Source organism: Mustela erminea, chromosome 18 (genome assembly GCF_009829155.1).
Source record: "Mustela erminea isolate mMusErm1 chromosome 18, mMusErm1.Pri, whole genome shotgun sequence".
Lineage (NCBI taxonomy): Eukaryota > Metazoa > Chordata > Mammalia > Carnivora > Mustelidae > Mustela > Mustela erminea.
In genome coordinates, this window is record NC_045631.1 from 55519914 (window position 1) to 55535877 (window position 15964).

At 47.0% G+C, this 15964-nt stretch overlaps 1 protein-coding gene across 2 annotated transcripts; it reads right to left on the reverse strand.

Moving 5' to 3' along the window:
* Nucleotides 1–7210: 7210 nt before the first annotated feature.
* On the reverse strand, nt 7211–13902 carry LOC116578542 (CMRF35-like molecule 1). 2 transcript variants are annotated; one of them, XM_032323036.1, is made up of 4 exons: nt 13632–13902; nt 12670–12781; nt 9517–9849; nt 7211–7735 (listed from the first exon to the last, which is right to left on the reverse strand). In XM_032323036.1, exons 2-4 carry the CDS (start codon nt 12677–12679, stop codon nt 7560–7562), a joined length of 519 nt encoding a protein of 172 aa, XP_032178927.1. In that variant the 5' UTR covers nt 12680–12781; nt 13632–13902; the 3' UTR covers nt 7211–7559. The 2 variants fall into 2 exon arrangements, with proteins under 2 accessions (XP_032178927.1, XP_032178926.1); XM_032323035.1 differs by lacking the exon at nt 12670–12781.
* Nucleotides 13903–15964: the final 2062 nt, after the last annotated feature.

Genomic DNA, 15964 nt, shown 5'->3' on the forward strand with positions numbered 1-15964 from the left:
CACTGATAGCCAGGAGTGGATAAAGAAAAGCATAGGGACTTGGGTTTGAAGTTATTTTCTGTGTTTGTGTTAGAGAGAGAGCGAGCATGCGAGCTGGAGGGGGAAAGGACAGAAGGAGGGTGAGAATCCCAAGCAGACTCCGTGCCCAGCGTGGAGTCCGAGGCAGGTCGCCGTCTCATGACTTTGAGACCGTGACCTGAACTGAAATGAGGTGCCCAAAGCTTAACTGTCTGAGCCACCCAGGTGCCCTTTGTTTTCTGGATTTTTCAAAAAGAGTATCATGGTATATATATATACCTCACATATTGAAAGCCTTCACAAGCCAGATGTGTAGTGAATGAGGAATGCTTGGTTTACGGTCACTGCAGTCAAGATCTTAATACGGATGCGGATATAGGACTATAAATCAGTCAAAACTAAGTGAAGTTACTTTTTCCCTGGTAAGTAGTTAAGTGTTTTGTGGCGAGGGGCTTTGAAACAATGTACATAGCCATGTGTCACTCTATCTATATTGGTGGCCTCCAAAGACAGGGGACTCACCCGGTGGTCACAAGAACAGTTCATTTCTGTCCCTCACCTTGTCCCTTGGCCTCTCTGGTCCTTTAGGTGCAGGGCTCCAGGGACAGTCTGAACGTCTCCATCCAGACGGGACAAATGAGGGCTCAGATCTGTCCGCTTCATGCCTGTGATGCTGTCCATCACCAGTCAACTCAGACCACCATCACTTCCTCCTGGGTTTCACCTGAACTTTGCCCTGCCCACCCTCCCCCACTCCCCAGCAGAGCAAGGGCAAGACAGAATGCGGGTCCCTTCCTGTTTAACTTCCTCCTACTCACATCAAAAACAACACAAGTCTTTTCCTTTTCTAATTTTCAAAGGCATACATATTTCCTTCCTATAAAACACTGGGGCATTGCCAAAGCTGGTGTGTCGGGTTGGGGGTGGGACATTCTGCAGCAGCGGGTGGCTTCTGGTGGGGAACACCTCCACCACATGCCTACAACTGCACCCACACTGTTCTGGGTCGCCGGTCAGGAAATGGTGAGACCTCAAAGCCCAGCAGCCTGTGACTTACCATGTGGGAGCTCCCAGCCTCTGTCCCCTTTGCAGAGCTGAGTCCCGGAGGGGCCCTTGGCAGCAGCCAGCAGCCTCCCCACAGCCCTCTGTGCCCACGGCAGAGGTATCACCTTCCTCTTTACCGTCTTGCCCGACCCTAGAACGGACAGAGCCAAATGGTCCCGTGATCCATACTTAGATTTTCCTTGTGACATAAAACAGCGATCACTTTGTCATGTCACAGATTCCGCGGTCAGGAATTCAAGGGTTGAGAGGGGACAGCCTGTCTCTGCTCCCTCATGTCTGGGGCCTCAACTGGGATGACATAATGCTGGCGGGGTGACTCACATGGCTGGGTGCCACTGTCATCCAGAAACTTCTTTACCCGTGTGTCTGGAACAGGAGCCAGGGTGACCCAACACGGAGCCCAGTCCTGACTGTGGACCCAAGACCGTCCAGGCAGCCTCTGCATGGGGCCGCCAGGTTCTGAGTGGGACAGTCCCCAGCGCCAGCATTTCTAGAACCTGAGCAAGGAGCTACGGGATTCCTCCTGGCCTGGCCTCGGATGTCACACAGGGTCACTGTCCCCAGGCTCCACCCAGGCCTTCCGACGGGGACGAACATTGCTTCTTGGAGGGTGAAAACGTTGCTACTCTTTTCATATACAAAACATAGATGATTGATTGGTAGACGGATCGATTGATGGACAGATCAGTAGAACATGGACGTATACAGCATATCTTTAGTACTAAAATTTCATAGCTTGGGGGGGCATTTCTAGGAAGAGAAAATGAGTAAACAGGATCCTTAGAAGATAATCATGGAAAAAAGTTGGGGCAGCGCTGCTCTGGGCTTCTGTCTGCAGCAGCCACAGCCCATCCAGACGCAAGGGGTGGGGACATACCCCCAACTCTTAATGAAAGGAAGTGTCAAGAAATTTGCAGCCCCATGTTGGAACTGCCACATGGAAGAATTTTTTTTTTTTTACGATTTATTTATTTATTTATTTATTTGAGAGAGAGAGAACCCTCAAGGGCAGAGCCGAGGGGCAGAGCAGCAGAGAGGGAGGGATAGGAGAACCAGACTCCCCAGTGAGTGGGGGGCCCCATGCAGGTCTCCAGCCCAGGACCCTGAGATCATGACCTGAGCCAAAACCATGAGTCAGATGCCCAACTGACTATGCCCCCCCAGATGCCTCTGGAAGAATATTAATTTAGTGTCTTCATGTCACATTAAAGAACGAGGAGCCCAGAAGGGCTGAGGCTCCCGGTCCTAGTCGTAAGCCTTGGGAACAGACTTGGATCTGCCCCAGAGCCAGCCTGGGGCTCATCCACACAGCGTCCCTGCAAGCCCATCTGTGTACTTGAAAGGTCAGTTATCAAGCCTGCTGGGCTCCATATGGCCCTAGGTGTAAACACTAGGCAGACGCAATGACGTCCTGCCATTTCTCTGCTGTACTCACAGGTCACAGACTACACCCATCAATCGCATGAACTTGTGAAATGTTTTGTTTAGGTCGCAATATTATTTTTTTTAAATGGAGTTTGTTGCCAACAGGGAAACACAAAAAATTTCACTTCTGGTTTCTCTTTTAAAAAGCAGAAATGCTGGGCGCCTGGGTGGCTCAGTGGGTTAAGCCTTTGCCTTCGGCTCAGGTCATGATGTCAGGGTCCTGGGATCGAGCCCCACATTGGGCTCCCTGTTCAGCAGGGAGCCTGCTACCCCCTCTCTCTCTCCCTGTCTCTCTGCCCACTTGTGATCTCTGTCAAATAAATAAAATCTTTAAAAAAAAACAAAACAGAAATGCTGGAGAACAGCAGGTCCTGCGTGGCCACCAGAGTGTCTAAGACTTTCCAGCTGCTCCCTAGGGTTTCTAGAACACTATGAAAGCTCACAGACTAGAAAGAAATAAAACTGTCCCTTTGTGCGGATGACATAATTATGTAGAAGAACCTAAGGATTTCACACACACACACAAAAATATCAGCTGCTAGAACTAAAAAGTGAGTTTAATGAGCTACAGACAAAAAGATCAACAGAAACGCACATATACATACACACACACGTGTACACATATGTGTACACACACATATGTGTACACACACATAGTCCTATTTCTATACTAGCAACAAGCCTGTAGAAACTGAATTGAAACACACAGTGTTAGTCACAGTTGCTGGACAAGAAGAAGAAACACGGGCTGCAGATCTAACGGAATATAGGCAGCATCCATGTACTGAATTTACAAGACTCTGATGACCGAAGACAAGAACTATTTAAACAAATTGCGAGAGGTACCACATTATCAACACAGGAGAGATGTCAGTTCTCCCAATATCAATCTGTAAGTTTAACACGATTCCTATCAAAATCCCAGCAAGATTGTCTTGGTAGAGAAAGACAAGCTTCCTCTAACATTTACACAGAAAGGTGATGAAACTAGAGTACTTCAAAATGAGTTTGAGAAAGAATAAAGTACATCACAAGCTTCTCTCTTGCCCAGCGTTGTGTTTCCTACATCCCCCCTCTGTGTGTTTTATCACATGGCCCCTCTGTGTCTCTGTGGCTGAATTTCTCCTTCGGCGGAGTCCTGGACCAGTGCCAGCTCTCCTCAAAGTGCCAGGAGGGCGGAAGCCAGGCCAGGGCTCAGATTCCGAGCATGGCCTCCCTGCCTGCACATGCAGCACTGAGGAGCTCAGAGTGTTTTCTGGAAACTGGCTTCACTGGCTTTGCATGGGGGAGACAAGAGCGCTGGTCTAGATTCGAAAAGCTGAATGGAGCTGGGGACGCGTGCTTGTGACAGAGTGTGTCCCTCCCTGCACACTGCCGGAAAGGGGCCATTGACAAGCATTTGAAACCATCTGAGTCCTTTCCAGGGTCATGCGTCAGCACCTCACCCTCCTTGGGCTTTGACGTCCTACGCCGACCTGCCTCCCACGTGGATGCCCTTCTCACCTCTCTCAGGTTCTGCTGCCCCGGCCTGGGCTGAGCCCAAGTGGGAAGGGCTTCCTCAGCCCGCTCCGACCCTGACATCCACGCCCGGCGACCCCCCACTGGGATGCCCTCCGCAATTCTTCTGGACACCGACCCTTCCCCCATGACATCTTCCTTCTAACGACACATGTAAACTATCTATTGACTCGTGCCTTCAAAGAGGAAGATTTTGCGTCTCACATTTTGGCCATTGTCTTCTTCCCTCTGCTAATTTGGTCAGCACAGTGTTCTTTGCACCTAGATACCTCTGCTCTCTTCTGTAACACTTCCCACCATCGCTTTTGGGGGGTGGGGAGCGGTTCTCATTTTAAATGTAATCGTTGCTGACCACAGCTTCTCTTTTTTCAGGATTTAACTTATCCCTTTGTAGGCAAAATTTCATCATAATGGAGATTTTCTATTTTTAAACGGGTCACGGGTGCCGTATTTCATAAGGCCTTGCATACCCGAGACTGCTTGTTTCCAGGATATTCTCTCATTTGCTCAGACCATGTAAATTTTCCCTCAGTGTGTTCTGGGGTGGGATGTGGTTATCACGTCTGAGGTTAGCCTATTTGTGTCACACACAACGAGCTCCTTCCCGTATGATCGAATCTGCTCTCCATTTCTGGTACCAGCCCATATGATTCTGTCTTTATCCTCCAGGTGCCGTAACTTTATAATATTTTGGGTGTGGGCCATCTGAAGAGTCCTTTCCTGGGTCACCGTGTGGGTTCTCAGTTACAGTCTGAAAGATCTCCTTATTTCTGGTTAGTTTCTAATAATTGAATTAGAAATTGAATTCAATAGAAATTGAATTTACGTTTGGCTTCTCTCTCCTCCAAGAACACAGCCAGCGTACATTTGTGGAATCACCTCCCGGTCTCCTGTACCTACTTTTCTACCTCTCCACACTTTTTATATTGTGTTCACTTAAATGTCCCTTCATGAACTTTCCAAAAGAAACCACATCTGTGTGTGCAGACATGCTTAATCATTGAGTTCTGTGGTTCCTTCCCCTCGCTGTTTCTTCCCGGCTACGCCCTGTCTTGCTCTACAGCTCCTTCACTATCCGGAGGTCAGCTTGCCTGCTTCTCATCGCCCTATTTTTACTGCAGTCTCTTTACATTTCTAGATTCATCCCATTCTCTGTCATTTCCTTGAGACTGAATAGAGCTGTTTATATGAGCAGTTTTCCTTGGGCATTTGCGCTCAGGATATATGCTCTGTATTAGTTTTGTGCTAGTATTCTTCTCTTTCCTTGCCACCTGTAAGCTTTTGAAGGTGCTACTCCCCTTTTGGATAAAAGTTGGTACTTGCTAAAGACAGTGTGGGGAGGGAGGTGGCTGGGAGGGTCTGCAACCTGGAACCTCCTCTACCCTGAGGACAGGTGTCCCGTTGGTTCTCAGCCCACCCAGCATCACCTACCTGGTGGCTCTCTGCTTGGTGCCTATCGCTACTCCTTCTCCCCACTGTCCTTCACCCCCATCCCCTACAGTGCTCTCCTCTGCCTGGGAGCCCAGGCCATGTGCTGTCAACATGCCAAGTCTGCCAATCAGAGTGTAAAGACAAAAACTTGACACCCAATGTTGGGGGTGGGAGCTGACTGTCCATTAACAGATTCAGACAAGGGTAGAAAAGTTTACAACCTTTTTGAAAATATCCATGAAAATTGGAAAAATGCACCAACCAATAATACAGCTATTTTTTTTTGTAGGAAGATACCCAACAGGCATAGCCATAAATGGATATCAAGCCACATACGCAAGAGATTTGCTCCACAATTGCATGTAGTTGCAAAAAACCCACAACAATGGAAATGCCCATCAGCAGCGAAAAAAATTAAACAAATCATGATATGTAGATAGCAAGGAATGCAGTGAAGCCATTAAAAACAAAAATCTGTAGATACTGTTAAGGAATGATCTTCAAAATACATTGAGTGAAAACAGGTAAACTGCAGAACAACATGTGATATTTTTCTTTGAGGGAGGGAAAAATAAATACACTATATATGGTTTAGATGCATATAATTTCTCCACATCACACACACACACACACACACACACACACTCACTCACACACACACACACTCACACACACACACACACACTCTCACACACACACTCACTCACTCTCACACACACACACTCACTCTCACACACACACACTCACTCACACACACACTCACTCACTCACACACACACACTCACTCACACACACACTCACTCACTCACACACACTCACTCACACACACACTCACTCACACACACACTCACTCACACACACACACTCACTCACACACACACACTCACTCACACACACACACACACACACACACACACACACACACTCACACACACACACACACACACACACACACTCACTCACACACACACCGTGGTTCCAGACCTTACCTTTGGGTAGGGACGAGGGTAGAAGATAGACGATACCATTTTACTTCACATTCTGTGTACTTTTTAAATTTCCTTTCCTAAAAAAGTCACCTATTGCATGGAGCACTGGATGTGCTGCATAAACAATGAGTCTTGGAACACTGAAGAAATAAAATAAAATTTAAAAATATATAAAATAAAAACAAAAACAAGAATCCACAGGGGGCACCTGGGTGGCTCAGTGGGTTAAAGCCTCTGCCTTCGGCTCAGGTCATGAGCTCAGGGTCCTGGGATCGAGCCCCGCATCGGGCTCTCTGCTCAGCAGGGAGCCTGCTTCCTCCTCTCTCTCTCTGCCTGCCTCTCTGCCTACTTGTGATCTCTGTCTGTGTATGAAATAAATTTTTTAAAAATCTTAAAAAAAAATCCACAAATAAATATAAAAGTTTGCATCTGCTCAGTATTTCACTAGCTCCCTCTTGCCAAGAAGACGGCAAGTGGTGCACGAAAGAAGAATGTTTCCCTGGGTCAACGGTCAGGTTCACTTGGACACACAGTCAGCTCTGGTCTCCTAATCCCACACCGGGACCTGTCTGCAGGTGTGTCTAGAAGACGGAGCTGGTGTACTGAATTAAGAATAAGCTGAACGACCTGCTGAATGGGAGGCAAACGCCACCCACATGGGTGTGCAGGGAGCTCCCTCCACAGCCAGCCTCCCATTTTGGGGACATGAAACACGCAGGGTCGTGTTAATGGAAGGCACAGTTTTAATACCTGACACAAAGGAAGGAGAGTCACAATGTTTATTGCTTACAGCTGTAGGGGAGAGGCGCCCAGTGAGCCTGGGAAGGGCGGTCCTCCATCCCAGACCATGAGGGAGCAGGAGCCCCAGAGTAGGGTGGCAGGTCCTCTTACTTACACCGTGGTCAGGACAGAGGTCACTGATTTTTCCTGGGCTCAACTCCAAGTGGTTATTTCGAAACGTGCCTCAAGAAAAGCAAAACAGGAACGTATGGAGGAGTTCTAGAGAGCCTTATCTAAGCTCTAGATTTCCGGAGTGAGCAGGGTTGCCCTACTATAAAATGCCTGGGCAGCAACTCTTCAGAACACAGCTGATTGTTCTCAAAACTTGTTTCACTAGCCCCAAATGGTCATGGAGAATGTGCGCTTCTTCTGATCAATGGACAGCTGGTTCTTCCTCAGCTCAGGTCCGGTGGTTTGAACAAGGATGCGGCAGCTATTCAAATCCGTGTCCGGACACCATGACTTCACGAAGGTCTCCCAAGCCGGGCTGTAGTGACACTGCACGGTCACTTGCAGATGGAAGTAGAAGAAAGGAAATGATGAAGAAAAGAAAAAGGTAATGAATTAGAGCTCAAATATAAAATAGAGAAGATCAAAAAAACCAACAATGGGCTTTTCAACGAAGCAAACCCCTCTCAGGATATTTGTGATGAAAGGAAAGGTCTGAATAATCAATAATCAAAACAGGTACATCACACAATATCCCGGGCCTAGTAAAAAGAAGGAAAGGCAATAGGGGACAGGATAATAAAAGGATATCTAAACAACTGTATGCCAATAAATTTGAAGCTTTAGGGGGAATAAACAAATTTCTAGCAAAAATAATGTGATATCCTAAAAGATATTCACAAAAAGAAACAGAAAACCTGAATCCTCCATCAGCTATTTCAAAGAATCAAATCCATTATTAAAAACCTCTCCAAGGAGCCCCTGGCTGACTCAGTGGGCAGAGCGAGTGACTCTTAATCTCGAGGTCGGGAGTTCAAGCCCCACCTTGGGTGTGCAGATTACTTAAAATGAATAAATGAACGAATGAATGAATGAATGAATGAAATAAAACATCTCCAAAAGAAACTCCAGGCCTAGGGCACCTGGGTGGTTCAGTGGGTTAAAGCCTCTGCCTTCGGCTCAGGTCACATTCCCAGGGTCCTAGGATTGAGCCCCGTATCTGTCTCTTTGCTCGGCAGGGAGCCTCCTCTCTCTCTCTTTCTGACTGTCTCTCTGCCTACTTGTGATCTCTCTCTGTCAAATAAATAAATAAAATCTTTAAAAAAAAGAAAGAAGAGAGAAAGAAAGAAAGAAACAAACAAACAAACTAGCTAGCTCCAGGCCCATAGAGCTTCAAGAGAGATATCTTCTAATCCATTTAAGGAAGAAAGAATGTTTGTCCTAAACAAAAATTTCCAGGACATAGGAGAAGAAGATGCAGTCCTAAATCCTCTGAATGAGACTAGCACACTCTTGATGACAAAATCTGACAAGGGCAGTACAAAAAAGAAATCTTATAGGCAAAAATCACCCATAAACATAAACGTCAAACTCTACATCAAAAAAAAATCAGCAAGCTGAATCCTGGGATATAAAAGCAAGATAATAGTTCATCACTAAGTTGGATTTATCCAAAGAATGTGAAATTGTTTGAATAAGAGAAAACCAGTATGTATAATATGCCACATTAATAGAGTCAAGGAGAAAAATCATGTGATCATTTCACAGATGCAGACAAAAGTCTTTGATAGATTTTAAATAGTCCTTTGACTAGGAAGGCCTTTCTAGACCTTAGGACTCAACCACAGCACCCCGACTGTGCTGGGCCTCTTCCCTCTGCGACCAGAATATGGAACAGGGAGTGGGAATAGCCATTAGGACGTCTGGCCCCAAACTCCAGAATGAGCAGGGACACGGGGGCACCAGAGGTCCAGGAAAGCATTGGCAAGAATTGGGGTCTCTGGGTCCTGGGAAACAAGGTCCCTTTGGCCCAAGGACTGAAACTGGGACCATCACTTGCATCTCCATGGACAAAAGACTCAGGCACTGGGATGCGCAGAGAAACACCTGCCCAGAGAGGCTGGATCCCGTCCTGGAGGAGGTGGCAGGAGCCAAGAGAGCATCAAAGAGAAGCCCTCTCCCTCCCAACCCAAGGGGTGCTTTGGGGTCCTAGAAGAATTCAGGACTCAACCACTTTGTGTGACAGTTCACTCCAAGTGACATAAGTCACTGGAGAGAAACCTCAGGGAGCATCACAGAGCAGGTCCTGAAGACACACACACACACACACACACACTCTTACCTGGGTCGATGGTCACTTTAACTGTGACCCCAAGATCAGTTCCAGCTCTCGCAATCCCACACCAGTAAGTGTCTGCACTGTTCCACCTGAGGTCCTCCATGGTCACGGTGAATGTGCGTGATTCCCAGTTGTCCTTGATGGACACTCGGTCACGCTTCACTTGCCGCTCTGATCCGTCGGTTTGAACGAGGATATGGCAGTCACTCCACTCGGCTCCTTGACACCACCACTTATAGTAGGTCTCCCACCCATGTCCATAGCGACACTGCACAGTCAGTGAACCCCGCAGTGGGCCACTCACTGCACTGGACACTGCTGTGAGGGCAGATGAGCCTGGAAACACAAACCAGTGCTGGTCACACCACACCCTAGCCCCTGAGGGCAGAGCCACAGCCTCCTGCATCACAAGTAGCCCCAAGAAACCCAAGTGCCTGATGAGTTGAGTGACAGTCAAAGAGGGAATACACCTTCCACAAGACAGACCTTTGTCCTTCAAAACTCCACTGGGTCAAAGCCACCGCAGAAATCACTTAAGAGCACAACTCTACCCCTCAGAGAAACAAGAATGTCCCCACGGAGCAATGACAGCTTTTGATAATCCACCCCTCTCCCTCCCTGTGGTCAATGTCATCTGGAAGCAAATGACCCAAGCAAAGGCATGGCCCCAGTCCACTTCAGCCCATTGTCCTCATGCGAGATGTGGGCTCTGTGGTTTCAGACCTTTTCGTTTTTCTAGAGTCGCCAGGAATCTGGATTTTGTGTGAAACCTCTCAACTTGAAAATACTGGTTTCATTAGAAAACTTTTTTTTCCCCCAAGTTATTAATTTCTCAGGAGAGACTGACTACAGAAACCTTGCCTGCTAGCTCACCCTAGCTGTCAGTCCTCAGCTCCAGCTCTATAGTCCTAAAGAAGGCTCTTTTCTGGAGTTATCTGTGCTGTCTGCTGAGGTCCGATATCAGGGATGTTCCTTTCGCACAATTAATCTAGAAGATTTCTATCTGTTTCACGTGCTGAGATCAAAGAGAACAAAGGAATTCCTGTGTCTTTAGACTCCTAAGAAATTATCGAAACTGGAAAATTCATTATTGGGACAAATTCTTTGGTTTCTGGAAATTGTTTTCCGCGGAATATTGACTATTCAAGTTCTTTGATGGGTTCCTGATCTGTTCTATTGTTTTATTTTGTTTTTTTTTTCCAGAATGTCCTGCATTATGTATGAGCATAAAGTCCTGCAATTAGAAAGTATCCTTTATAATGAAAATGTTCACATATGTTTGAATTCCATGTTCTGACCGTAGGTGCTGTGTGGTTTTGGTGTATTACCCCTGCCGCAGGATGTCCTCCTCTTCGTTTCTACTCTCCTCCCACATTTTTTACACATTAATTTTTTACACATTTTGAAATTAGCTTGCTTTATTTCCTAAGTTATTAATTTCTCCTATGGATAATTTTATTCCTTTTCTTTACTCCAGATTTCCACATGGGCTCTTTTTCCAACTTGTTACGTTAAAGACAGAGGTCATTTTCTTCCTTTCTAAAATGAATTAAAGTGTGTGAAAAGCAAAGAACTTACTTTTGTTGACGGTACAGACTCAGATCTAATGCCCTTCTCATGAATCTGAAGTGTATACCTCAGTGGTTTTTAGGATATTCACAGAGTTGTGCCAACATCACCTCTAATCCCAGAACATTCGGTCGCCGCAGAAAGAAACCCTGTACCCCTTGTCATTCCCCGCTTTCCTCTTGAAGCCTTTGATGACCACTCATCTACATTCTGTCTATTGAGTTCTCTCTTCTGGACGCTGCCTACGAACAGAATCCTACGATCTTACCTTCTTCTCTGGCTTCAGTCACTTAGTAGAATGTGTGCTAAGGCCCAGTCTACGGGAGGGAAGGGCACGTTTATCTTATCCATTCATCAGCGGATGATACGTGAGTTGTTTTGACTTCTTGCCTCAGTGAATAATGTTGCTATGAGCAGTTATGTACTCGTGTCTGTATTGATTCATGCTGACACTGTGTTCACAGCAGAAGTTCCAGGATGGGTTTTCTCAAGAGCCCATAAGAAGCTGCTGTGATTCTGAAAATTCTCTGGGAAACTCCGACTCATTGTCTTCAGCCTCCACCAATAGAGTAAGGGTTCCCAAGAGCAAGACAGGAAGCCACCCTGAATCTCTCCTCTCCCATGCACGCTTGAGCTGTCCGCAGACAAAATCTCCAAATCTCTGGCAGGTGCTTCCAGGGACAAACTCCAGCCCACACAAGGAAGGTGTGGGAAGGTGATTCCCAGGTTTTGCTCAGGGTGCAGAAGAGGACTTAGGAGGGGCGGTAGTGATATCAACATCAACAGAGGAGCTTACGCTCTCTGCCCCTTGATCAATTCTGCCCCTATGTTGTCGAGGACTGGATGTTTGTGTTGCCCCACAATTCCTGTGTTGAAGTCCCAAGCTCTAATGGGATGGTATGTGAAGCTGGGCCTTTGGGAGGGCATTAGGGCTAGAGGAGGTCATGATGGGGGTCTCAGGATGAGACCAGTGCTCTCATGAGAAAAAACACCCAAGAGCCTCTCTGTCTTCCTTTCTCTGTGTCTCTGTCTCTCACTCTCTCTGTCTCTCCTCCCCTGAACACAAGGTGGGGGTCCCCGTGAGAAGGTGGCTGCCTGAAAGCCTGAAAGAGAACTTTCATCACGAACTGAAATCAGCCTGCACCTTGATCTTGGACTCTCCAGCCTTCAAACTGTGAGAAAAGAAATGTCTCTAGTTCAAGCCCCTCGGTCTCTGGTATTTTGCTCTTTGCTCTTATGACTCATACGCATTTGTAACTCTTTTATGAACTTCCAAATTAAGAAAATAGTAGCATACAAGGTACCTGAGTGGCTCAGTCGGTTCTGCAGCCAACTCTAGATTTTTGACCCAGGTCATATTTTCGGAGTCCTGAGGTCAAACCTCATGTCGGGTTTCATACTCCGCGTGGAATCCGTTTGAGATCTCCCCCTCTGCCCCTCCTCCCACTCACCCTCTCTCTATTTCTCTCTTTCTCTGCCTCTAAAATTTTTTAACAAATTGCAAAAAAAAAACAAAAAGAATATAGTAACACGAACGCTTTCCCAATAAAGATTCTGCGTGCAAATCTCTCATTCAAATTGTTTTACCTCTGCACATAGGATGAAGTCAGTAGGTGAGTTAATGGGGTCTTTTTATTTCCCATGATGTCCTCCTTCCCAGAAGGGACACTGTCTGCCTCCTGCCCCAGCAGCCATGGTTCTGGAGGATGAGAAGCAACAGAGCTGGGGCAGCGAAATTGTCCTGTCTTACTAACTCTTGTCTTCTCCAAGCATCAAGAACCAGCTGCCCTCCAAAGATTTGCCATCCAGCCCAGAAACAGGAAACTTCTTATCTCTGGTCTTTCCTCCCGGTGACACCACTCAGTAAGTCTCAGTGGTTGTGCTAATGACGCTGGACATCGGTCTGGTGGATGTCCAGCATCATTAGCAGCGTCTGGATGACAAGGGTCATCCAGAGCAGAGACTCAGGCGACCTGATGTGCAGGATTGAACAAGTCTTCAGAGAACCTGTCACACCCTACTTTTCTGCTGGTCTTCCTCCCTCTACTCTGAGCTCTTCAGAAGAAAGGGTCTTAGCTCTAACTACAAGTCAAGGTCACTGTGCAAGCTTTTAAATGATCCAGATGTCTGAACCCCACTTTGACTGAGTGGATCTCAGCTGGAGACTGAGCTTATGAGCTCCTTCAAAGCTCCTTTGGAATTCATGCATTTATATATGTGCGTAGATATGTGTGCATATGCCTTTATCATCTCTCTCTCCCTCCTTCCCTCCCTCCAGCCATCCAGCCATCCATCATCTATCTAGCTAACTATCTGCCAGAACTGGCAAACCGTGCCCTAAAAAACAGACACTGTGTTATTTACTTTTGTTTCTCCAACACCTTACTTAGTACCTGTCAAGTAGCAAAAACTCTGAAGGTTTTTTTTTTAAAGAAGTAAGTATCTGATTGAGTGAAAGGTCCTGCCATTTCCCCTGTGAAAGACACTGTCTGTGCCCTACCCCAGCCCTGCAGGTGGTCTGGCCTGGATCCCCCACACCACTCACTCACCTTGGATGATGGGAAGGAACAGAACCAGGAGCCGCCACATGTCCTGTCTGCCTGGGTTTTCTCCCTGATGCTCAGCTGATGCCCGCTGCCCTCCAGGGACCGGAACTGAGCTCAGAAGCAAACTGCCTTCTCTTTCTCAAAATCATTCTTTTCTAGTTCCTCTCCTTTACTTCCCATAATTTTTTATTCAGTTACTTTCTAATTTGTTTAATTAGGAGGAAAGCAGTGCCATCCTTTGGGACCCTATGGTTGACACAGTTTTTCTCAATGATTTGGGGAAGCGAAGTGTGGTTAGGGTGCCACTTACCAGTATGTGTGAGGAACGGGGAAGTCCGCAGACGGCAAACCAGATGACACATGCAACAGAGCCTCAGGGTGTGGGTCCAAGGAAGTGATGGAGACACATTGGGTTTGTACGTGGGGAAACCCAATGCAGTGTTCAGGACTCACACCCAGTCTTGCTGGACACACAGCCCCATCCTAATCTTCCTTCTGGGTAACCCACCTCAGTGCCTCCCAGACGACCCCTCTTTCCCTGGCCTCTGGTCCAGCCCTGAGCATGACCCTTGGGCCTCTCCTTCTCAGGCTTCCCACCGTGGTTCAGAGTCCCTCTGAGACAGAGGGGTCATGGGGAGATTTTAAGGAAGGAGAAGTAGCCTCTTCCCATCAGCCTCATTGTGGCCTAGAAGCTTCCTCTGCCATCTTTTGGTGTATTTCCCCTGACTGTGGAATGGGGTCACTTCCCAGCCCCAAACTGCTTATGCTAATGCCCCCTAAGGGGCTTTCCCACAGGCTCCCCTCTTCCTTCACGTGTCCTCACCTATCCTCTGTTCTCTGTCCCCTTTCACTCTCCTCTCTGAGACAATTCTTTTGTCTTCTTTTTTCTTTTATGTTTTCAACATTTTTGAGCTTGGTTGTATCTTAGGAGGATTTTGTTTAGTTTTGTGTTTTCAGTGTCTCTTCCAATCTTTGGATGAATAGTTTAGTTGAGGAATTGTGTTTTTTTTTAATATTTTATTTATTTATTTAAGAGGGAAAGGGAGAGTAAGAGGGAGAAACAGACTCCCCACTGAGTCGAAAGCCTGATGTGGGACTGTATCCCAGGACTCTGGGATCATGACCTGAGCCGAAGGCAGACGCCCAACAGACTGAGCCACCCAGGCACCCTAGGAATTATATTTTCATTTCAAAAGCTTCTTTTTTGTTCTCTGCTTGCTGCAGTTTTCAAAACTCTCCTCACTCTGTGGTCATGTGCTGGTTTGGTCTGATCTGGTTTGGTCCTTCTCTTTTATATCCCAAACATGCCTCAAAGACTGATAGTTGTTGGTTGTCTGACTGTAATGGAGAATGAGCCAGAGCATAGCTGATCAGGGCTCTGAGTATGTGGGGGCAGCACAGCATGTGAAGCATGGGTGTCGTCGTGTTCCAAATCCTTTGAGCTTCCATCCCTTCTTGAACTACAGGCTATGCTCTCACACGAGCAGGCAGAGGGATCTTCTAAATTCCAGAACGACGAGGACTGAAGGTGGCCCCCAGCATCCTCTCTAGCTGCCTTGGTTTCCCCATGTATTTTATGAAGTTAAAGAACCTCCTGGGGGATGGAAGTGTTTCTTTCTTGATCTAAGTGCTCGTTGCATGGGTGTTGGGGTGCAAATGTATTGAGTTGTCCACTCCTGAAGTCTGCACTTTCTGTGTATATTTTATACTCCAATGAAAAAGTTTTAAATTTTACCATGAAATCTCTCCAAGCCTGTGCCTACTTAATCCTTTAAATAGCAGCCTCGGTATTCCATTATGTGGCTGTAGCGTAATTACCCATTCCTGTTTTGTTGGCATTGACCCTGTTTCCATCTTTGCTCTTGCGAATCTATGCTATGGGACTCCAGATCGGGAGAGATGACGTCATCGGATGCCACAGACCTCTCCCCCCGACTCCAGCTAAGAATCCAGACATATTATGTGGACTGGACCACCTACCTGAGCATTCTGATAAATGAACCCTAGCAGGAGATTGGGGAAGGAAGCCAGACCAAGTATAGGACGAATCCAGGTGTGAGTTTTTTGGTTATGCTTCCTTCTCTAACCTCCTGCCTGAGCATGAACCCTGCGGCTCACAGCCTGAAAATGCACACTCAGCAGGAACCCTAAGAGCCCAGGATGAGCAGAGAAAATAAGCCCTAGGGAAGAGGGGTCAGATTCCAGGAGTGTTCTTGGGGTTTATGTTTTTTTCCCCTCCCACCTGGTCCCCCGCAAACATCAGGACAGAAGCTGCAATTCCACCTGCAGCCGCTGGGGGCCGATAGTTGGAAAGTGGAAGGAGGAGAGACCTGGCT

What these genes read in the sequence shown, in the direction of transcription:
- LOC116578542 (XM_032323035.1), bottom strand. Translation starts at nt 13,671, where the DNA reads ATGTGGCGGCTCCTGGTTCTGTTCCTTCCCATCATCCAAG. An exon ending in GTTCCTTCCCATCATCCAAG is followed by an intron (nt 9,850 to 13,631) that starts GTGAGTGAGTGG and finishes TTGTGTTTCCAG; the next exon opens with GCTCATCTGCCCTCACAGCA. An exon ending in TAAAGTGACCATCGACCCAG is followed by an intron (nt 7,736 to 9,516) that starts GTAAGAGTGTGT and finishes TCCATCTGCAAG; the next exon opens with TGACCGTGCAGTGTCACTAC.